Source organism: Danio rerio, chromosome 21, assembly GCF_052040795.2.
Source record: "Danio rerio strain M-AB ecotype USA chromosome 21, GRCz13ab, whole genome shotgun sequence".
In the NCBI taxonomy this organism is placed as follows: domain Eukaryota; kingdom Metazoa; phylum Chordata; class Actinopteri; order Cypriniformes; family Danionidae; genus Danio; species Danio rerio.
Genome location: NC_141041.1, coordinates 17,403,827 through 17,427,122, shown reverse-complemented (window position 1 = coordinate 17,427,122; position 23,296 = coordinate 17,403,827). Strand labels below are relative to the sequence as shown.

Genomic DNA, 23,296 nt, shown 5'->3' with positions numbered 1-23,296 from the left:
ACTGGAATGACCTCATTCTGAATGATGAAACCGAAATTTGGGCTGTAAATAAAGTGATCAGGTTAGTGTGCAGATTATTAGGTAAAGATTAGAATTTTTGACACAGCTGCATAAATATAGTACCCCAGTGTGTTTAGTGCATAGCCAATAACCCTGTTTTTTTTTTTTTTTTTTTTTTTTTTAAGGATCACAATAATTGTCTATTTATTTATTTTTAACGATGAGTGCTTTGTTTGTGTAGCACTGTCTGTATTTATCAAAATTGCTCTGCAAAACAAAGCAGCTTCATATGTTGCAGTGTCATATTGCTAGCCAGGGTTGGGCTGACAAATGATATTACATCGAATTGCGATAAAATCTATGTTGATAACAATGATATGCTCAGGACATTTTTACTCTAAATTGATCTAAGAGCCAATCACACTGCAGAACTGTGCAACAATGGAAATCTAGAGGTGTGTTGATATTAGTGATGCACACAAAAAATGATCGGCCACCGAATATAGGTTATGCTATTTAATGGACCATCTAATTTGTGGCTTCAGTCATGGTTGGGATACTCTTTTAAATTTGGAAGCATTAACAAATGATATCAAAATAATTATCGTTATTGTTCAATATGGAAAAGATTAATCGAGATTGCATTTTTGACATATCGCCTAGCCTTATTGCTAGCTGAACATGTAATTTTTCAACTCTGGTCATGTGTAATCTCTTGTCTTATGTATGTCACGTGTGATTAAAAAAAAAAATTCAATTGAATGCAATCAAACTTAATTAAATAAAGTGTTAACATAAAAGGCTTTTAAGTCTGATTGAACCAACAATCTGATTGCCACTAGATTATTTCATAGGACCTTAATGTATTGTCAAGAGCCATTGACACAAATTTATTTTTGTATTTTTTTGCTTGTTTTTTCTCTCCACCCAAAGTGCCAGTAGCCATTCTCTTCCATTTTATGAATCACCTTCAGCTGATAATCGTAAATGTTCTACTGAAGAAGAATAAAAACTCACCTATTGTACATCTTGGATGGCCTGGAGGGCAGCAAATAACCTGAAATTGCTTGTTTTAAGGTGAAGCATTTTTTAAGAATCGGCATTGTTTCATGAACACTGTTAGAATCAAATAAAATTAAAAAAATATATTTCCTCAACTCAAATACAAAAATAAATGAACAATACAGTAGTTGTGAGTCTAAGATGACTTGAAGAACCCTTGTTTTCCTCAATGTTAGCAAGTTCAAGATTTCCTTACAATTTAATTTGGTTGAAATTTACTTTCCCAGCATCCCTGTGAGAGGCTGGTCAGATCCCGATGAGCTGTCTGTGTGTGGAGGGTCAATAATGCTCAGTAACATAGTACCAGAGGTCTTTTTGGGCTTGATGGCACTAAGAAGGTTCATTGCGGGAAACGTGTTTGAGGTAGGTCTCTCTGGTTCAGCCTCCCACGCTGGTTTACTCCATGATCTGATTCCTCTCTGTCTATATGTGGTCTCCAGGCCCTGTCTGGGTTCATTTGAATCCACTGTGGAGATGCCCACACGTTTATGACTCCTCCATGACCAACAAGAACATGAGTTACAGCAGCAACCTCTCGTGCGGGATCTCCATCCTCGGGTGAGCAGAGCCAGCAGGTCCCTCTTGAAGGTGGTGTTGAGGGCAGCATAAATCAGCGGGTTGCACACCGAATTGCTAAATCCTAGGATCTGAACCACGCTGACCAGAAGAAACTCTTCATCAAGATCAAGGTTCAGCTGACCTGTGTTTAGAGAAGACACATGCGAGGTACAGTTCTAAAAGTGTTGTTTAGGAATGATTATTGATTAATACAGAGATAGTTCACCAAATAATGCAATTTCTGGCATTATTTACACACCCTTTACTTGTTTAAAAAGTTCAGAAGTTTCTTTCTTTAAGGCCCTTAAAAGATATTAAAAAGTCTTAATTGCGTTTTTATGAAGTCTTAAACTTTTGTTCAAGCTTTGTCCAAAGTGTTTGACTCCAAAAAAGCAAAAAAATATATTTATTTTCCTTCTAATATTAACAACGGCGTGCTCAATCCACGCAATTTATTCAGGTTAGGGCACGTCTGGCCAAGCTCCTCCATCTGGGTGATGTCATGTAATTTGTGACAAATGCGATGCTCTCCACATGTAGTGAAACCATAGAGCAAAACAGGGAAAATGTAAGTTTGCGAACTCCTGGATGGAAAAATACGAGTTTAAACAGTGGCTGAAAACAACCGCATCATTTATTCTTTTAAGTTATGTTGCATGGTTGTGCTCTATTGATTCACTTAACTACAACTGTTTATTAACAACTGTTTATTAAGATAAAGGTTTTATGCTGATTAGAATTTGAAGTGGCGATGAGGTCTTAAAAATATTCTGAGAAGGTCTTCAAAAAGTCTTAAAAAGGTGTTGAAATTACCTTTAGGATTCCTGCATATAACCTGTATATGTATTATTTAATTTCCCCTGCTCAGAGAAAATGCATGACCGCTGTCTGTGTGTGACAGTCTTACTAGCCAATTGAGTGAGCACACTTTCGTTCTGCCCAATTAGAACTTTTCAATGTGCTTCTTATCAGCCATGTTAGTTTGCTGAGTGTTCTGCTTTTTATAATTATTATTATTTTTTATTTGTATAATAAGCCACATTATCTCCCTAATTTGAGTTGAACTTACAGAAAGGTAAGGTAATTTTACATGTGTTCTAGAGAAAAATTTGTTCAATTTCTGAATATTTAAGAACAAATATGAATAAATGTTGGTGTAAGTTATTATCTTTTCAGTTTCTCTTTTTAACTAACACTCACTGCATTTTACCAGTGAGAAGCTTTATTGAAATATTATTGAGCTGAAGCTTGACTACAAAATTAAATTGCAAAATTAAATCACAATAGCAATATCTGTCAAAAAAAATTGCAATGAAATATTTTCCCCAAATCGCACAGCCCTAATTAACACTTTTTAATTTAATGTGAGCAATGATCGTCATTAGCTGTGTTTCCATCCAAAAATACAAATTAAATTTATGTGCAAAACTGGAATATTAGGTAAAAAAATATAAAGCAGCGTTTTCATCCTACGAGTCAAAGAAAACAAAATAGTCACTTCCTGATTAACTCGTGCTAAATATCAAGAGTCAAAATGGAATTTGCTGCAGTAGGAGAAGCTGCATCAAACTTTTATTTATTTAATGAAGACAAATGCCGACACACAATAAATGAGTGGTGGCGTTTGAAGCTCACATGAGATGCGGAGCACAGACGCTTTTGACAGGTCAGGAGGCCATTAATAATATAACACTAATACCGAAACAGTGAAGGCGTTATTAGAATGACCAAAACAACAGTTCAGATGTTTTACAGTGTGCTCAGCCTGCTGGTTTGTCCATTCACAATTTTTATCATCACATAATCTCTAAAAAAAAAAAAAGTCACATGACTTTTTAAATGCGCACACTGGAATTTGTTCGGTAAAAGTGTTTCCATCATAGTTTATGGGCATCTTTTCTTATTGAATACAAAGTTTATCCTACTCTGTTATGTGCATATAGTTTTTTGAGCAATTAAAAAATGTATGCACAGCTTGCCATTTCCATCAATCGATTTTTTTATGCGCATCTCAAAAATGTGCATAAAAATAAGTAGATGGAAACATAGCTATTGGCTGCTAATATGATTTTCCCATTTAGAACAAAGAATTCTTTTCTGAAATTATATTAGTAAGGAGAAACTCTGAATGTGCAAATATAAAACCAACTTTATCTCAATGATCCTCCATTTTCTGTGTAACTATCCCTTTAAAGCATGTAGAAAGTGTGCTTTCTATGCTTTTAATATTAGCTTTCATGTAGCGTGTATAATAGATGTGATGGTACACTGTCTGCAAAGTTTTAAAGATCACATTGCTTAACAAATAAATTTATGTTTTTTCAAAGAAAGAGCTGATTCTTGTCTGCCTGAGACGAGTCATCAATAACTCCTCTTAAACCTTATTAGCTTTGTAATAAATTTGCAAAAAATTCTAGTTCATGGTCTTTATTGGCTGCTTGTAAACAGTGTCTAAGTCTTGATCCTCAAACAATATACAGTGCTCAGCATATAAGTAGCCCTCACAAATCTGTCTTTTAAATGTATATTTTAACAGGGAGCTATACAATATTATATTTGTACATATACATTAGATTAGTCAGTACTGATGCCAAATCTAGAGCTTATCTAATGAAATAACTTACAACAACGGTCCAAAACTAGCACACCCAAATTTATTTGTTGAAGAAAAATATTAAATACAAATTTAAAAAAAAGAGGAAAAATCGAAAGTAGCAAAAAAATAAATAAAAATGAAATATTTAGTTGAAATTTTGTAGGTTGTACTTATTTTTTTCCCAATATCTAGCTTGAATTTAATTGTATTATCTTTCAATTTTTAAATATGTTTGGTGACTAAAATATAATTTTAATAAATATATCTGTTTAATAAATCTGCTTTGTTTAAATGCACCAAAATACATTGCCTATATTCACTGAGAAATGGATACAAATATTCTTTTTCAAAATGGGGTTGTAGTCGAGGCTTGCAAGAGTTTGGTTTGATTTGGTTTGTTGTCGACATGTAAAGAAGATCCAAGCAAATCCACTTCCAAAGGAAAAGAGTTCAGTCTGACTTTATACAGTAAAAACGATTCCAACATTACTGTCTGTATCTCAGTGTATCTTGAGTGCTGAGAAAGCTGAAACCTCTAAAGCTGAAATCCAGGTATGGTGTTTGCTGTTTTGTGTATACTGAAATTCACAACAGACTGGATTAATTGACCAATCAGAGTAGGCTCACAGAAGATTTTTTTTATTATGAGAAAATACAGATTTTTGATTTTTGACAAACCCGTGCCATCATTTGGTTTGTGGTTTAATTGCTTAGTTGTTCCTTAATGATTCTGTATTTTTGCACGAACTAGTTGAATTAAAGGGACAGTTCACCCAAAATTGAAAATCTGAATCTTCACTTCAAAGTTTATTTGAGTTTCTTTCTTCTGTTGAACACAGAAGAAGAAATTTTGAATATTGAAATGCTGGTAGCTGGGACCCATTGACTTCCATAATATTTATTTACTACTATGGAAGATGATGTGTGCAAGCAAACAGCATTTATCAAAATATCTTCTTTAGTTTTTTACAGAAGAAACATGTTAAAAATATTTAGAACAAACTGAGGGATATTAAATGATGAGGTCATTTTCATTTTGTACCAAATGATTAACTATGCACTTACTTACTACTAGAGCCATTTATATCGAAACAAGTGACTTTCTTGTTGAAAGGCGACAGTGCTACCCACTGCGCCACAGTGCCATCCATTAACTTTGTACTCTGACACCGAAATTAAGATTTTATAAACAAACTTTAAGTTATTACGTATTAATGGTTTAATTATTAGTTTTTGTCCAATGTTTACACAATCGTTTGCTCTTTAGAAAGGTGCAAAAATTGGAGAAAAAGCTACAGGAAAAACTTGATTCATAATTTGTTGATGGATAAATAAGATGTCTTTTTTAAGCTTTTAAAATATTAAAAAAAGAAAAAAAACTGAAAATAAATGAACAAATCTATTACTTTCAGATTATATGATCTGTATACATTCTTTTAAAAAAGTGTCTCAGGTGACACATTAGTGCTCTTTTGCTTTGTCTCCTTAAAATCTTATTTCCATACTGGAGAGGCTCCACACAGTGCGTCTCAGGCAAATGCTTATGAATGTCATTACACTGAAAATGGAAAAATTGGCCATGCTGTCTTCTGAAGTGCTTTTGTTGCAGTCGAGAAAGAACAGAGGGAATGCGTCACATGTTGTGCACATGACATTGGAGTGGACAGAATAATATTAAAGAGTGAGTGCTGAAAATCACATTACTGGAGAGACAGAGAGAGAACTAATCTTATTCTGAATAGCTCCTATAGGTCAGAGTGGCCGGGTCAGGGATGTAAAAAGCAGTGATTCACCATTCATTAAAATCATTGAAGGTCCATTTACCACAAATGCGTGACCACATAATAAACCACACAAGATGTAATAAAAATTATATAGATGGATGCTTCCAAATGTTTATAAAGACATTAAAAATATCCATATGAACTGCATGGTTTAATTCAGTTCTTCTAAAGAAACACAATTGCCTTTATTTGATGAACAGATTAATGTTCTTAATTATTTTTATTAGTTTTATTCACATTTAAAATTAAAAAGACATTTAAAGTTTGGTCAAGTCTTCCATTCAAAGTCTATACAAAATGTAGCATTTTAACAACAGTAGACAGTAGACCTACACATAAACTACTGTAATAACAGCCTACTTGTATTAACCTTTAATATCGTTTAGAAAGAATCGTGCACTACTTATTCATATTGACTATAGATTGATCAGACAACACAAACAGAAACTCAAAAATTTTGGCCTGACACAGGGACAAAAATAATTGGTTCTTGTTGAATCTAAATATACAGTTAAGAAGACAATTTTTTGCTTGTGCAATATTTTAATTATTTTTAAAACATTTTCTGAGTGTTGTTTAATGGAGAGAAGCTTTTGTTCTAAAATAATTTGTTCTTTTAATAATTTTTGTTAAAATAGTTTTAATAGCTAATATATATTCATTAATTTCTTTTGTTATTGCCATGATGACAGTATATAATATAGGACTGATTGAAAAGTAATTAAAAGCGACATGCAGAACCTTTAATCGAACAAATTTTTTCATGATGATTTTTTCAATTATTTTCCTTACTGGGTGTGGAGGCATGCGACCCAATGTGTGTTTTAATTTCGTATGTTCAACATTGATGTTCAATAAATAATCATAGATTGTAGATAGTGTTTGTTTCCTTCAATTATTTTAAAATCAAGTAATGCACCCTTCATTCAGAAATCTCTCACATGTAATATGTGAACATATTTGCTGTACAAAACCTGTCAGTGAACTGTGAGGGCAAAAAAAAAGAAATCAAATACATAAAATAATCATTCATTTATAATAATCAAGTTAAAATGATCCATTAATCGAGATTTAGGTTTTAGGCTAAATAAAAATCGCCCAGCTCTAATATAATATTTATTTTGCAGAATACTAGAAAAAAGACCCTCCAGAAGAAAAAAATAATAGGAAATGCTGTGAAAAAAATGTCCTTGCTCTATTAAACATCACTTGGAATATTCAGTAATTTTCCTGCAGCTTAGTCTCTTATTTGTCAGGGGTCGCCACAGTATAACGAACCGGCAACTATTCCAGCATTGTTTTACATCAAATGCCCTTTCAGCTGCAACCCAGTACTGGAAAACACCCATAAACTTACATAAATACACTATGGCCTATTTAATTCATCCAATTCACCTATAGCGCATGTATATATCCAACTGATCCAGCCAGGACTAGAACCAGTGACCTTCTTATTGTAAGGCGACAGTGCTAACCAATGAGCCATCATGCCACCCTTTTGAAATATATATTTTAAAAATAATAATAATTTAATAATCTTGTCTTCAACTGGGCGACATGGTGGCACAGTGGAAAGCGCAGGTCACAAGAAAGTCTCTGGTTCTCTTGGTATTTCTATGTGGAGTTTTCATGTTCTCCCAGTGTTCGCATGGATTTCCTCCGGGTGCTGCGGTTTCCCTCACAGTCCAAAGGCATGTGCTATAGGTGAATTGTGTAAGCTAATTAATTGTCATAGTATATGTGGGCGAATGTGACTGTATGGGTGTTTCCCAGTAATGGGTTGCGGCTGGAAGGGCATCCGCTGGGTAAAACATATGCTGTATAAGTTGGCTGTTAATTTTGTTGTGGCGACCCCAGATTAAAACAAGGACTAAGCCTAAGAGAAAATGGATGAATGAATGTCTTCAACTGTTCATAACTACAGGAGACTTCGATTAAACCACTCATGTCATATGGATTTTTTTTTTCATTCTTAATAAACAAGTTATCAAATGAGTGGAAGAAAGTCTTGTGGGTTATAACTAGGCATGGGGCGGTATCTGATTCTGATGGTATGAATACTATGGATAAAAATATCATGGTATCACAGTATTTTGGCGATTTTAAAACCTTTGCTTTTTAAAACCGCGGCATACCTTCGAAACGGTAATCGTCCCATGCCTAGTTTTGACAACATGAGGGTGTGCAAACATTTACTGACATGACATTAATTATGCACATAAAATGAGACTGTCATTTTTTAAATGCATGTTTTGTGTTGCTGTGAAATGTTAAAGTGTAAAAATAACAGTCTGTGCGTGAAGTAACAAGTATTACGCCAAAACACAACTGTTGCCATAGAGATAACCGTGAGAGGAAGGACAGAGCAAATAATTAAATGCTAATGGTTTGCAGAAATGGTGTGTTGACCTCTATAAAAGGTGGAGGAGGAAGAAAGGGTAAAAAAAGAAGAGAATCTGAAGTGAGAAAATGTTTATTTGCTCTGGAAGGACAGCAGCTGCCTGACATACAAAAGAATAACATGTTGTTTTTTTGTTACCTGAAAAAAAAATGGGGAGATTGACAAATGTGGCGGGAAGGAAGGACACAAGAAGTTGTTTGTTACCATAGTCAAGCAGGAGGGAAACCAGATGGAAAGGTGCCCAGCAGGCGGCAAAGAGCAGCACCACAGTGGCCATCATTCTTATAGCGCGCTTCTTCCTCCTGAGGATGAAATGGTTTCTATTGTTATAGGCATGTCAGTAACAACAAAATACAGGAGTGTGTCAATCAAATAGTGCTTGCACCAGTTTACCAGTAAGAACAGCAATATTTGTGTTATGCAAACCTGCCACTGAAAGAATACACTAAATATACCTCACAAAAGATTGTATGAATGGACAAAAGTCTTTATTGTTGTTGTATACTGGCTGAATCATCAGGTTCAGATCACATGGGTTTTCATGCTGTGCTTTAAGCCCAGGGCTCTTCATACTTTTTTAATCTCCTTGGTGCACAGAGACACAGTAAGGACCCCCTGTTATTTATTGTGTAGTATTTTAAGATTGTGGTCTTTTCATGTAATAATATAGGGCTACTTTATAATGATGCATAAGTGCAAGAAACGGATCAGGGAGGGATAAAATGATAGTTCACCCAGCAATGAAAGTTCTGTCATTTACTCATTAACATTTGTGACCTACCTTGTGGAAAATAGACACTTTGAGAAATGTTGACTTTCTGTTGACCTATGTATCTCAGAAATGGTTTAACCGCATTACTAAAAATATTCTTCGAGTCACAAAACATGTTTGCATCTTTAAAACAGAAATACACTCACCTGCCACATTATTAGGTACACCTGTCCAACTGCTTGTTAATGCAAATTTTTAATCAGCCAATCAGCAAATTAATGCATTTAGGCATGTAGACATGGCCAAGACGATCTGCTGCAGTTCAAACTGAGCATCAGAATGGAAAAGAAAGGTGATTTAAGTCACTTTGAACACGGCATGGTTGTTGGTTCCAGACGGGCTGGTCTGAGTATTTCAGAAACTGCTGATCTACTGGGATTTTAAAAACACAACCATTTCTAGGGTTTACAAAGAATGGTCAGAAAATATAAAATATCCAGTGAGCGGCAGTTCAGTTCTGCCTTGTTGGTGGCAGAGGTCAGAGGAGAATGGCCAGACTAAGTCGATCTGATAGAAAGGCAACTCCTGTCAGCTAAGAACAGAAAACTGAGGGAACAATTCATACAGGCTCACCAAAATTGGACAACAGAAGATTGGAAAAACGTTGCCTGGTCGTATGAGTCTCGATGTCTGCTGCGACATTCGGATGGCAGGGGTCAGAATTTGGCGTCAAAAACATGAAAGCATGGATCCATCCTGCCTTGTATCAACAGGCTGCTGGTGGTGGTGTATTGGTGTGGGGGATATTTTCTTGGCACACTTTGGGCCTATTAGTACCAATTGAGCATCGTGTCAATGCCACAGCCTACCTGAGTATTGTTGATGACCATGTCCATCCCTTTATAACCACAGTGTTCCCATCTTCTGATGGCTTCTTCCAGCAGGATAATGCACCATGCCATAAAGCTCGAATTATCTCAGAGTGGTTTCTTGAACACAACAATGAGTTCACTGTACTCAAATGGCCTCCACAGTCACCAGACTCAATCCAATAAAGCACCTTTGGGATGTAGTGTAACGAGAGATTTAAATCATAGATGTGCAGCCGACATATCTGCAATATGTGTGACGCTATCATGTCAATATGGACTAAAGTATCTGAGGAATATTTCCAGCACCTCGTTGAATCTATACCATGAAGGCTAAACGGGGTCCAACCTAGTACTAGTCAGGTGTACCTAATAAAGTGGCTAGTGAGTGTATATTATACAGTTTTAAAACAAAATGAGGATGAAAAAGATTAATTGGCCACTGATCACAAACAAGCATTTAGGCATGTAGAAATGGTCAAGGTTTTTAAGTTCAAAACAAGAATAAGATTATAGATAAGATGTGACTTTGTTGCTTGATTGTTGATGTCCATCATGATGGTATTTTAGAAACTTTTAGAAATGAGATTACAGTGATTTTTCCGAATAGGAGAGAAAATTGTTCCAAGAATAGTTCAGAAAATTCCTTGTTGATGCTAGAAGTCATGGGAGAATGGTCAGGTCTGGCCAAAAAGGGAACAATAACTCAAATAACGACTTTGACTTTGACAAACTTTATTCTCATTCAGATGTACTGGTGTACAAGAAACAAAATATCATAGCATTGGTTCTGCAGTTTCTGTAAAGAATAATAGTAAGTAAAATAGTAGGTAAATAAATAATGTAACAATAATTATAAACAACTGCTTACTGATAGTCCTTATCAGGTCAGGTGGATCTGTTGTGCAAATCATAGTAGTGGTTACAAGTTTTAGGGTGAAACTCTAATGACAAGATCTGTATCATGCATGATTAATACCATAAAATCTGCATCAACTGCATGATGACATCACATCAAATTACTGAAGAATGTTTCCAGCTAAGGCAGTTCAGAAGACAAACAAAGCCCCAAGCTGGTGTGAACCAAGATGCACCTCAAAAAATTGGCTGGTGAGTGTATATTTGTTATAGAGGAATTACCAACCTACCTCACACATGGCATCACAAAGGTGATGCAAAGAAAGACCGGTTGCAATAGCAAACATGTCGTGTTATGCGGTAGGATGCTAAATTCGAAATTCTTTTACTGTACACCACACTACTTTTAATGCCAACCGCAGACATCTTTGGCTAAAAGGGAGCTCGACTCTGCAGTTCTCATTTTATATCAGGTAAGTTCATGTCATGCTGGATCATACACATTACTTGTTTTTAATTGCAGCATATATTTTAGCAGAAACTGTTAAATATGGTTAATTAAACACTGAATGCTTAGAATGAAACATAAACATGTAAGTTCACATACCCTGACTTACAGGTGCAGTTCGCTGTCAGAATGCAGTTGTTTTGCTTGTTGACTACCCAGGCCTTGTACAGTTGGTTTTCTTTCCTTGTATTTGGCTAGGCAGAACCTCGGTTTTTAACACTACATAATTTTGAATCTGGTGATCATGTAACATTATTTCTTGCACATGACCACACAGAACAAAATTGTTGGCATCGAAAGACTTTTAGGCTTTTAACTTCTCTCATGCAAAATCACTTGGAGTTTCAATGAGATAGTTGTATATTTGGGGCTGGATGCTTGACCATTTCGTCTTATCCAATACCTATTGGGAGGGTGCTATCGCAGATGGACCTGTCAGATGAATGCCGCTCACTTTAACGTTAATTTTGCAGAATAGCTGTGCTTATCACTGGTCGACAAGCTGTTATTATAGACTAAAAGCATTATGTATATTATATATATATATATATATATATATATATATATATATATATATATATATATATATATATATATATATATATATATATATATATAATATGTAATCAATATAACTTATTTCTACACAACAAATTCTGTACCGCATCGGATGTCATTCCCTCGCTGTAAATGCTACCACTCCTGTTTTTTTTTTTCTGCAACCTCGCAACGCGAGCATCCTGAATGTTTACAAACTGGTAATTTGTCTAGTTTTCAGTCAACCCTATAGACGTTTATAATAACCTCATATTCAGATAGCCTAGAAATGTAAACAGTGTTCATAGCCAAAGACTAACCTGGTAATCTTGTTGATTTCAGATCCTGGGAGTGTTTGAAACATGATGTCATGGACTTTGTGATTTCCCCAGAGCTCTCGCATGATCTTCCAGTACAGAATGGCCATAGTCGCCAGTGGGGCCAAAAACACCAACACACACAGACAGGTAGTGTACACTCTCCTCTGTTGCTGGTTTGGCCATACTTCCAAACAACAGGTGTGGTGGACGTCGAATAGGAAGTCATATTTCACCTAGATAGTTAAACAACAACAAGAAAGTTTTATCTAGACACTTATTCAGCTATCTTTCCTGTGCTGTAAGAACAACATTTGACAGATGGACGGCAACTAAATATCTCAACTATTTAATCTAATTATTTTGTTTTAGCATTTAATAGCATATAATGTTGCTCATCACATCTTTACAATTCATCATCAACTATCTGAATTAATTATAAGGCTCTGAATTACTGACAGACAGGCATGCCATGCTAATAGATAAAAAGAGCTGTTTATTATTGTCATGGTGGACTGTATATTTGCTGCCGGATACAACATGACATCAGTGATCCTTTGATCACTGATGTCATGCTGATACATTCAAGATGTTTTAAAAAAAAAAATAGCTTTAACGTAAATGTGAAAGCTGCACATGGAAGGACAACAAAGATAAAGCAAATGCACTTACACGATGATAAGTGGCAGGCATTACTACCTCAATGAAAACATATTGGGCATTGGATTTGAAACTCTCAATGGTCTATTCTGGCACATAATTTAATTCTAGGAGAGTTGATGCATCTGCTATTTCTGGCTGTAGCTTGTCATGCATGAAAATGACTAAGTCAAAGAGTTAAGATGTTCAGCTTATTAAAACCATCAGCAGCCTTTTCTGTTTCTTTCATGTAGTCTTTTGGAGTAATAATTACGAACCAATTTATAAATTCAAAAAGAACAATGACGTGTTTTTTTCCTCAGATAGAGTCAGTTGTTTCAGATGAATACTGATGTCTTTGACTCAGTTTACTGTGTTTCTGATAGTTCATGGCTTGAGTATTGTCTGTTAAATTATATGTCCAAGCAGGAAGTTCTTGTTTACTTTACATATAGTCTTTATAATATTGATGGTAGGTGTCGAAATTGGAAATTGTCAGGTTGATGTTAGCTTGTTTATAATGTTGCTTTTTTTACCTCCACTTTCTGGACAAACCACATGGGAGCAGCAATGGCCAGGGCAACTATCCACACAGTCACTGTAAAATGAGGAAAAATACACAATGTTTGTTTTCTACATTGTCAAAGGTAGATCTGTTTCCATTGCGATGGCAATTTCTTTGTCATTGGGATTCAGTGTAGGTGTTGCACCGTTTATTTCTTTCATTATATAAAGGAAAGGTAAAAATATGTAATATTTTCCACAAGTTTATTATTACTGTCATCTCGGGGCTTTCAAAATAAAGTTTAGGAACTGCAAAATAAATCCACTGAATCTGATAATATTAATTTTTATTGTACTTGGTAAATCTGATAAAAAATAAAATAAAAAATTTTAAAAAAAGATTGTGTGTCACTAGTTTTTAACAGTAAGAAAATCTGGGGAAAAATGTGCTGTTTGCTTTTTCCAGGTTGCACTTAAATATGATTTGTTAAGTTATTTCTGAAAAATAATCTGAAAAAAATAATTATTAATGTTATTAACTTTTTTATAATAAAAGATTAAAAATAGGGTATTTGCACCCAGTGGCCACTTTATTAGGTACACTTTACTAGTACCGGTTTGGACCCCCTTTTGCTTTCTGAACTGGATCAATCCTTCGACAAGGTACTGGAAATATTCCTCAGAGATTTTGGTCTGTTTTGACATGACAGCATCATGCAGTTGCTGCAGATTTGTCGGCTGCACATCCATAATGTGAATCTCCAATTCCACCGCATCCCAAAGGTGCTCTATTGGATTGAGCTCTGGTGACTGTTTAGGCCATTTGAGTAAAGTGAACTCATTGTCATGTTCGAGAAACCAGTCTGAGATGATTCACGCTTTATGACATGGCACGTTATTCTGCTGGAAGTAGCCATCAGAAGATGGGGACACTGTGGTCATAAATGAATGGACATGGTCAGCAACAATACTCAGGTAGGCTGTGGCGTTGACACAATGCTCAATTTGTACTAATGGGCCCAAAGTGTGCCAAGAAAATATCCCCCACACCATTACACCACCCATACCAGCCTGAACTGTTGATACAAGGCAGGATGGATCCGTGCTTTCATGTTGACACCAAATTCTGACCCTACCATCTGAATGTTGCAGCAGAAATCGAGACTCATCAGACCAGGCAATGTTTTTTTCCGTCTTCTAGGTGAGCCTGTGCAAATTGTTGCTTCAGTTTCCTGTTCTTAGCTGACAGAAGTGGCCCCCAGTGTGGTCTTTTGCTGCTTTAGAATATCCCCCTCAAGGTTGGAAGTGTTGTTCATTCAGAGACGCTCTTCTGCATACCTCAGTGGTAACGAGTGGTTATTTGAGATACTGTTGCCTTTCTACAAGCTCAAACCAGTCTGGCCATTTCCTTCTGACCTCTGGCATCAACAAGGCATTTGTGCCCACATAACTGCCACTCACTGGATATTTTCTCTTTTTCAGACCATTCTCTGTAAACCCTAGGGATGGTTGTGCATGAAAATCCTAGTAGATAAGCAGTTTCTGAAATACTCAGACCAGCCCATCTGGCACCAACAACCATGCCTAGTTTAAAGTCACTTAAATCACCTTTCTTCCCCATTCTGATGCTGAGTTTGAACTGCAGCAGATCGTCTTGACCATGTCTACATGCGTAAATGCATTGAGTTGCTGTTATGTGATTGGCTGATTAGAAATTTGGGTTGAAGAGCAGTTAGACAATAAAAGCACCTAATACAGTGGCTGGTGAGTACATTCTCTTCTCTTCTCTTCTCTTCTCTTCTCTTCTATTATGCTATATTAATTATATATATATATATATATATATATATATATATATATATATATATATATATATATATATATATATATATATATATTATGTTATGTTATATTATGCCATATTAATTATATATATTATATTATATTAAATTATATTATATTAAATTAGTACACAGAATTCACAGTTTTATACTTAATATGGTTAAGTGGACACCCTATCTTTATACTTTCAATACATGTACTAAAAAGTTGCATGATTGTTTTTATGAATTGTAATGTATGAGCAATGTGAAATTTGACTGCTACAGTATTTACTGAATTTTTAATAAGCACTGAACTCTTCTAATCGTTCTCTCCATAACTCACCCAGCATCTTGAAGGCATGGCAGAGAAAGTAGCTGTTGCGCACATGCAGAGGATAAAGGATTCCTTGGAAACGCTCAACGGCAATGCACGTCATGGTGAGCATGCTGGTCGAGATAGCCGTCACTTGTAGGAAGGGTATTAACTTGCAGAGAAAATCTCCTGTGCATCCAAAAATAAAAAAGTGAAGGAGCAGTAAGGGAATGAGTGAGTCAGAAAATGAAAGAGAAAACAGTGAATGAACTGATGCAATAAACTGATGAAAAATATAAATGTACTGCACGATCCAACTCCAGATCAGTATTAAAAGGAATATTAGTATTAAAATGGTTTATCAAAAAATGACAATTTCTTCACCAATTAATCACACTTGAGTGGTTCTAAACCTTTGTGATTTTTTTTAACTTCTGTTGAACACAAAGCAAGAAATTCTAAAGTATGTTGGAAATATTTTTTCCCAGCATTCTTCTGTTTATATTTCTTTGTGTTTGAGAGAATAATAAAATATATGTTTGGAACAAATGGAGCATGATGAAACTTGGGTGGATGATTTTTAGGCAAACTATCTCTTTAACTGCTGATAGATATATAAGGACAGAAATACTGAGGAGGCTTTCAGAGCAAAACTAATGTGTGGGCTGTAAGTGTATGGACAATGATGAAAACAGAAATGTGGAGTGGGATCATAGGCTTTTTCCCCGACTCAACATTTTCTCATAATTACTACATTTATGAGAGATCTGATTGAATTTGTGTTGCCATGGACTCAAGGAGCAGTCCTAATACTTATTTTCCAGCTCAATGATCCTTCATAATCTCAGCTGCATCATTTCTGATGCATGATGGATACGAATGTCCTTCATTATACCGTGTTATTAGGTGAAGTCAGTTTCACCTAATAACATGACACATACTGATGGCAAACAACAAATCATGCTTATTATTATAGTCATGAAGTATTTTTATTATTAGTATTATGAAGTATACAGTTGAAGGCAAAATTATTAGCTGTGCTGTGATTATATATATATATATATATATATATATATATATATATATATATATATATATATATATATATATATATATATATATATATATATATAATTTTTTTTTTTTTTTTTTTTTTTTTTTTTTTTTTTTTTTTTTACAAATGATGTTTAACAGAGCAAGAAATTTTTCACAGTATTTCCTGTAATATTATTTCTTCTAGAGAAAGTATTATTTGTTTTATTTTGGCTAGAATAAAAGCACTTTACAAAACATTTTAAGGTCACTATTATTAGCCCCATTGAGCATTTTTTTCAATTGTCTACAGAACAAACTATCATTATACCGTGACTTGCCTAAATGTCCTAACTAGCCTAGTTAACCTAATTAAATCTTTAAATGTCACTTTAAGCTGAATACTGGTGTCTTCAAAAATATCCAGTAAAATATTATATACTGTCATCATGGCAAAGATAAAATAAATCATATTATTAGTTATTGTTAGGTATTAAAACTGTTATGTTTTTAAATGTGTTGACATTTTTTATTTTTCTGTTCAACAGATATTGGGGACAAATATAGAGGAGGTCTAATAATTCAAAAGGGCTCATAATTCCGACTTCAACTTGCCACCTTTAACTTTATAGTGTGGATCAAACTTAGTCCTGTTTTAGTAAAGTTTAGTTAACTAAATATCTCTGCATTTTAGTCTAGTTTTAGTCAGTGAAAACTTGTCATGCTGCATAATTTTAAAACTGGTAATAATTATTTTGTTCAAAATTATAACAATGATTTTTGAAAGATGAGAAATTAATTTCTACATTCCATCAGAATTTTTTCCACTTGCATTTGATCTATTTCCTCTCTACCAGCAGTGCCCAAACTTTTTTCCATAAAGGGACAAAAAGAAAACTTGATTGAGGGGTGTGGGCCGAATATATATCAAACCGTAAATATGAAATATGCCATGGGTAATGTTCTACTTTATTTGGTAATATTTTAAAATAACTAGAAAACAATACTTTACATTATTCATTCATTCATTCATTCATTTTCTTTTCGGCTTAGTCCCTTTATATCAGGGATTGTCACAACGGAATGAACCGACAACTTATTCAGCATATGTTTTACACAGCCACTTCCAGTTGGCTTTTTGTAGCTCAGCAATAAAACAAATAAACAAAAGGTTACGCTAAATTTAAAATTATGATCACTGTTAAAGGCATTCACATAAACACCTCCCCATCATTCTCCCTCACTTTTCGGTTGTTACCATGGGTCAACTTTGGCCCGCAGGCCCTTCTTTATTGGCTATTTTTAAAAAGGGGAGGAGCTGCCCCATCTTCCTGCTTCAGTAAAAATTGTGTCAAGACTACCTGTACACTATTTTCCCTTTTGTATTTCAGTACCCAACAAAAGGGGGTTCTTAATCTCGGTCCTAAAGGTTCGGTGTCCTGCAGATTTTAGTTCCAACCCCAATCAGACACACCTGGTCTGGCTAATCAAGCTCTTACTAGGCCAGGGATGTCCAAACTCTGTTCTGGAGGGCCGGAGTCCTGCAAAGTTAAGTTCCAAATTCAATCAGACACACCTGGGCTAGCTAAGCAAGCTCTTAAGCTGTGCTCACACTTGACTTTTTTTCCCCATAGACTTTCATTCATACGCACAGGAATGCGTCAGACCAGAAACGCAAGGTCATGCATCAAGTTTCGCAGGTTGCTGCGGTGCAAAGTGAAAGCTTGGTAAACTCTGATCTGCGAAATCGCATCACATGACTGCGTGAGACCAATCGCGAATCAAAACATGACCTCTCTGAACAGGAATTTAAAACATGGAGCAAATCACTTGCTTTTTTAATGTCTAATCATCTTGTTTAATCCCGCCCCTTTTGGCAGCACCATACAACAGAATTTTGCACTCACAAACTCTAGTGTGACCGCAGCTTTAGGCTTTCTAGAAACATAGTTGCAGGTGTGTTGAGATGAGCTAAAATCTGCTGGACACCGGACCTCCAGGGCTGAGTTTTGAGAACTTATACCGTACAAACCAACAGAAAGGTAAGATTTTATTATTGATTCAGTAGAATACTTTTGTTAAACAAGAGAACGTTAAGCCCCACAAAATGTTAATCCATCAAAATATTAAGCATCTTTTTTTTTCAACAATGATAAGGAATCTTTCTAGGCCACCAAATGATAATAGTTGAATGGTTTCTGAAGCATCGTGTGACACTGAAGACTGGAGCAATGCTTAAAATTTAGTTTTGAATTTATATGTTTTAAATATTAACATTTTAGATGATAAAATACTTCTTAATATTGCTGTTTTACTGTATTTGATCCAATAAATTCAGCCTTAATTAGCATGAGAGACTTAACATATAAAAAAAAAATAACTGAACACTGTTTCTACAGCAACCCAAGCACATTAAAACGTTATTTGCACAAATGTTGTTATTTTTGTTAATAGGCTTCCAGGAGTGAACTTCCAGCCACGTAAAGTGCTCATTTACAATTCTATCGTGGGGATAAGATCTCTTTTAATCAATGGTGACCTTTCATCTCATTGTCTGAAAGATATCTGAAGCTCTAATTCGAGTGGACGTGTTACAAGTAATGAAGGTGTCATGAAACAATACTACACACAAAAATCTAGTAATGAGTTGGTCACAAATCAATGACTTGATGCTTTTGTATTTATTGCATCAAAATAATAGCTTAATTTTGGACAAAGAACTCCATCTGTAGGATGTCTGTTAATGTTAAGAGTCATCAAAAAATTTCAGGTAAAGAAAAACCACCCAAGGGTAAATAAAATATATGTACAGGTCCAATTAAATGCTTGACTGCAGAATAATATCTAGAATGATGCCTGTCATGAGAAATTATATATTACACTAAGTGTACAACTTTTTAAGCTACTATTGTACTGGTCTATGATAAAGGCTTAAGTTTGTCAACTCTAATTAATTTATATACAGTATACTCTCATGTGGTTCCAGTTATTTGTTTAGAAAACTAATGTTAGCTAATGAGGTCCTGTACAACACTGAACGAATATGACTACATCTACAGTGTGGTCAAATAGTCACAAAAGACACTCGTAGGTTTTAGAGATTGTGGGTGAGTAAATGATGACAGGATTTTCAAGTTGAGGTGAATTATCAAAATGTTAGTAATTTAGTGGCTTTACATTTAGGAAAATGTACATTTAGTTTTTTTCAAAAACTGTTTTCTCTTTGAATAAATGTTCATGAGAATGCCAGTCTTCAGTCACGTGATTTTTCCAATATAAAGATTTGATGCTGCTATGATCAATTATTATTATTATTTGTCCTGAACCATTATTATTGATTATTGTTACTATATCATGGGGCGTCATGGTGGCGCAGTGGGTAGCACAATCGCCTCACAGCAGGAAGGTCGCTGTTTATTATACTTTTAAAAGAGGCTAAAGAAAATGGAATTAAACATATTGGGTTCTATTTTAACGATCTAGGCGCAAAGTCTAAATCGCATGGTACAAAAGCATTGAGTGTGTGTCCAAATCCACTTATTCTTTTTTAAGGATAGAAAAATATGGTTTGCTCCATGGCACATGGTTTAACAGGGTTGTACTTATTCTCTTAATGAGTTATTGGTGTGTTTTGAGCATAATTTGAATGAAACCAATCAGAGTCTTATCTCCTATTCTCTTTAAGAGTTTTTTGTGTCATGCCATGATGCATTTGTATTTATATGGTGAACTTTGAAAGTGGAAAAACTGAATGATTTACTAGCAAGAAAACAGTTTAACAGACCATCTGCGTGAAAAACAACAAGCCTTCTCCATTTGGCCTCTTTACTTGTACTGTTTACTAGTTTACTTTTGTGGATGAGGAAGCACTTCACTGAAGACATTCATTAGCCTACATATTTAATGGCGTTTGTTAATTGCAAAGATTTGTTTAAAAACTATTTCTAAATTCAGTTCTAATTTCCAAAAAACAAATAAATTAACAATAATAACAACGTGTGAAAAAAAACTGAGTTATATCCAAACACACATTCTATTCTTATACCCCATATGGTGATGCAAACATCTCCAAAACCGGACAGGTGGACAAATCTAACCTTGTTTTTATTAAAACAAATATAAATTTGCATAATTATATTATGCCCATTGTGTGTGTGTGTGTGTGTGTGTGTGTGTGTGTGTGTGTGTGTGTGTGTGTGTCTGTGTGTGTGTGTGTGTGTGTGTGTGTGTGTGTGTGTGTGAGTGTGTGTGTGTGTGTGTGTGTATACTTCGAGATGTCTTAGAATGTATGAAGTTCACAAAGTTTTGAAATGTAGAAAGCATAAAAAACTTTACACTTTGAACCAAACTGTACCATTCATGAGCACTGAAATTACAGTAATGTATTAACTGTGATAAATGAATATATAGCTTCTTAAGTGTCCTTGCTCTTTAACACTTTTTAAATTACTGTACTTTCCCTCATAAAATTGAGACTGAATTTGGCTTTATTCTAAAAAATGCCGGATAGCTTTTTTTTAATTTTACGCAGGGTCAAATATTAACAATCTTAGATGGGTTTAAAGTTTATTTAAAACATAGCACAAAACACACACACACACACACACACACACATAACCTAATGTTGGGTTCGTCCATATTTGACAATATTAATACAACCCAGTATTTTTTTTAGACTGTACTAATAAAGCAGGATGGCCAAATAGATATAGTTGTGAAATTTCATAAACAGAGAAACTAGCCAAACTTACCAGCCAACCAGTTTGTGAAGAAGTGCTGCAGAAGGGTGGCAGGAACACACACTATGGATATCAGGAGATCACTGAGCGCCAGTGAGCAAATGAAAAAGGTGCTGGGGGACTCTAAAGCCTTCCTGCGACATAAAATAACCAGCACCGCCCCGTTGCCCACCACCGCAAGCCCAAAGATGAGCACGTAAAGCAGGCCAAAAACCGGAAGCAAAGTGCTAGGAAGTCTGGGAATGGAGATCAGCGGAGGAATAGAGAAATCCTGGATGAACTGCCAGCGAGAGAGATTTGAAGCCTTTAGCATGAGGTCCAGAAGATGGGAGGTCAGGTTCATATTGATGGTTTTTGAGGATCTGAGATTTCCAGTGACTTTTGAACTGTATAGTTTCTCTCACAGAGTCTGCTTTGTCTGCACTAATGAACAGTTGTGTGTGCTAAATTGATCTGCACCTCTTTGAAAATGATGTCTTAAGGGCATTTGTTCAGGTTTGTTCCTTGTTGTTGATGAAAGCTTCCATGCCTTCATCACATACTTATGGACATACTTGCAGGCATTGATTTTAAGCCAGTTGGGACAATCCCCATGGTGCTTATTGACAGACTGATCCTCTGCTTGACAAAACCATCTTCAGTTAAATGTTGGCTGATGCCAGCATTATGATGCACCACTGTTCACTCTTTGTTTATCCTTTAGCTGTTACAGTTCATTCTTGATGCAATGCTTGACACGCATTATCTTGTGACCCATTTGTTTCATGATCCTTTGTCATCTTCACAGTCCAGGTTTCTGTGATTGTATTGATTTTTCTATGTTTGTTTGAGTTCAGCCAGTATTTGTCTTTTAATTTTGCAATATCCTGAAAAATGAACAAACAGCTTTTTTTCTCAATGTTTTAATACTATATATAATATAAACAATAGTACATTAAATTCATATGTTAAAAGAGACTGAGGATAGTTGTACACATTTAAAATCATTTTGTATGGTATGGGTTTGTTTTTAAATATTCTTTTATACAGCATTTTAAATCTTGCCCCAACACAAAATTTCATTGTATACTTTTCATTTTGGGGAAAAATTCTTTCCCATGTGCATAATTCTGTAATTATTAATTATATTTAAATGTAAAACTGTGAAGATATCTCTTGCAGAGTGAGATTAATGTAACATTCACTTGAAATATCCTATATAATCAAATATGTATATGAAATATTTACTTGTTTTGGTCATATGTAAACATTTAAATCATAGAAAATTCTGAGGAAAAAAATCACTATCTAATAAAAAATTAATAGATTGCCTAATCTGGAGAACAAAACATCGATTGCAATATTGCTCCTCAATCAACAATGATGTAAATTTGTTAATTAAATGTAAATGAAAGTGTCTTTACAACATAATTAGCTGGCTACTTTAAGATGGCACTTTTGTGTCAAAAAATGTTAATCGGCTTATTTGTTGTTGCGTTAATTTAGGATGTTTACAAAGGTGGATATAAGCTTGACATGTTACGGACGGCAGGTAAAATCATGCAATTAATATTTCGAATTCAGTCACACCGGTTTCATCCACACATCTAAAAACGTGACACGAGATGTTAGGCTATTACGTGAAATAATAGATTACCCACATATTCTTTTAGCATGTAATCTAAATAATGGCCATTCCAAAAAATAAAAAGCAAAAAAAGCGCGCACTTACTGTGGTGTGATCCGGCGCTCGTTATTCTCTCAAAGTTTCTCCGACGGTCAGTCAAACTTCTTCTCGCTTTATCATTCAAATAAACGGCTTTGTGACATTTAGGAAACCATATTCTGCTTCCCAACACAGCTAGTGTTACAAGCGCGTTGTATTTATGGATTTCCTTGAACTCAAGTTTCCTCCCCCAATACGGAGCAACACTGAATCCAATACTCAAACATATAGTAAAGAGGTGACAGAGCCGCAGAAACACCCCCTTGAGCTGTGACGTTTCATCCATCTATCTATCTATCTATCTATCTATCTATCTATCTATCTATCTATCTATCTATC

At 34.9% G+C, this 23,296-nt stretch overlaps 2 protein-coding genes across 6 annotated transcripts in view; one reads left to right on the top strand and one right to left on the bottom strand.

The window, feature by feature from the left end:
- Positions 1-23,296, top strand: part of cyb561a3b (cytochrome b561 family, member A3b) — a 64,516-nt gene that overhangs the window by 933 nt on the left and 40,287 nt on the right. Inside the window, exons 2-5 of one of the 2 annotated variants that reach the window (XM_087300099.1) lie at positions 934-1,077; positions 1,290-1,425; positions 1,503-1,788; positions 12,228-12,352. The gene's annotated coding sequence lies outside the window, so the exon portion shown is untranslated. The remainder of the gene's footprint in view (positions 1-933; positions 1,078-1,289; positions 1,426-1,502; positions 1,789-12,227; positions 12,353-23,296) is intronic. The other variant, XM_087300098.1, reaches the window with a different exon arrangement.
- LOC100331807 (pyroglutamylated RF-amide peptide receptor) lies at positions 525-23,090 on the bottom strand. Of its 4 annotated transcripts, none has more exons than XM_087300999.1 (7): positions 22,964-23,090; positions 21,265-22,118; positions 15,512-15,670; positions 13,378-13,439; positions 12,206-12,438; positions 8,606-8,703; positions 525-1,762 (listed from the first exon to the last, which is right to left on the bottom strand). In XM_087300999.1, exons 2-7 carry the CDS (start codon positions 21,593-21,595, stop codon positions 1,278-1,280), a joined length of 1,368 nt encoding a protein of 455 aa, XP_087157125.1. In that variant the 5' UTR covers positions 21,596-22,118; positions 22,964-23,090; the 3' UTR covers positions 525-1,277. The 4 variants fall into 4 exon arrangements, with proteins under 4 accessions (XP_087157125.1, XP_087157128.1, XP_087157127.1 ...); XM_087301000.1 differs by lacking the exon at positions 525-1,762 and adding an exon at positions 8,306-8,539; XM_087301002.1 differs by lacking the exon at positions 8,606-8,703.

Excerpts from the sequence above, each read along its gene's own strand:
- LOC100331807 (XM_087300999.1), bottom strand. The coding sequence starts at position 21,595 with ATGAACCTGACCTCCCATCTTCTGGACCTCATGCTAAAGGCTTCAAAT. Across the intron at positions 15,671-21,264 it reads CTTCACAAACTGGTTGGCTG|GAGATTTTCTCTGCAAGTTA; the intron begins GTAAGTTTGGCT and ends TTGGATGCACAG. Across the intron at positions 13,440-15,511 it reads CCATGCCTTCAAGATGCTGG|TGACTGTGTGGATAGTTGCC; the intron begins GTGAGTTATGGA and ends CTCATTTTACAG.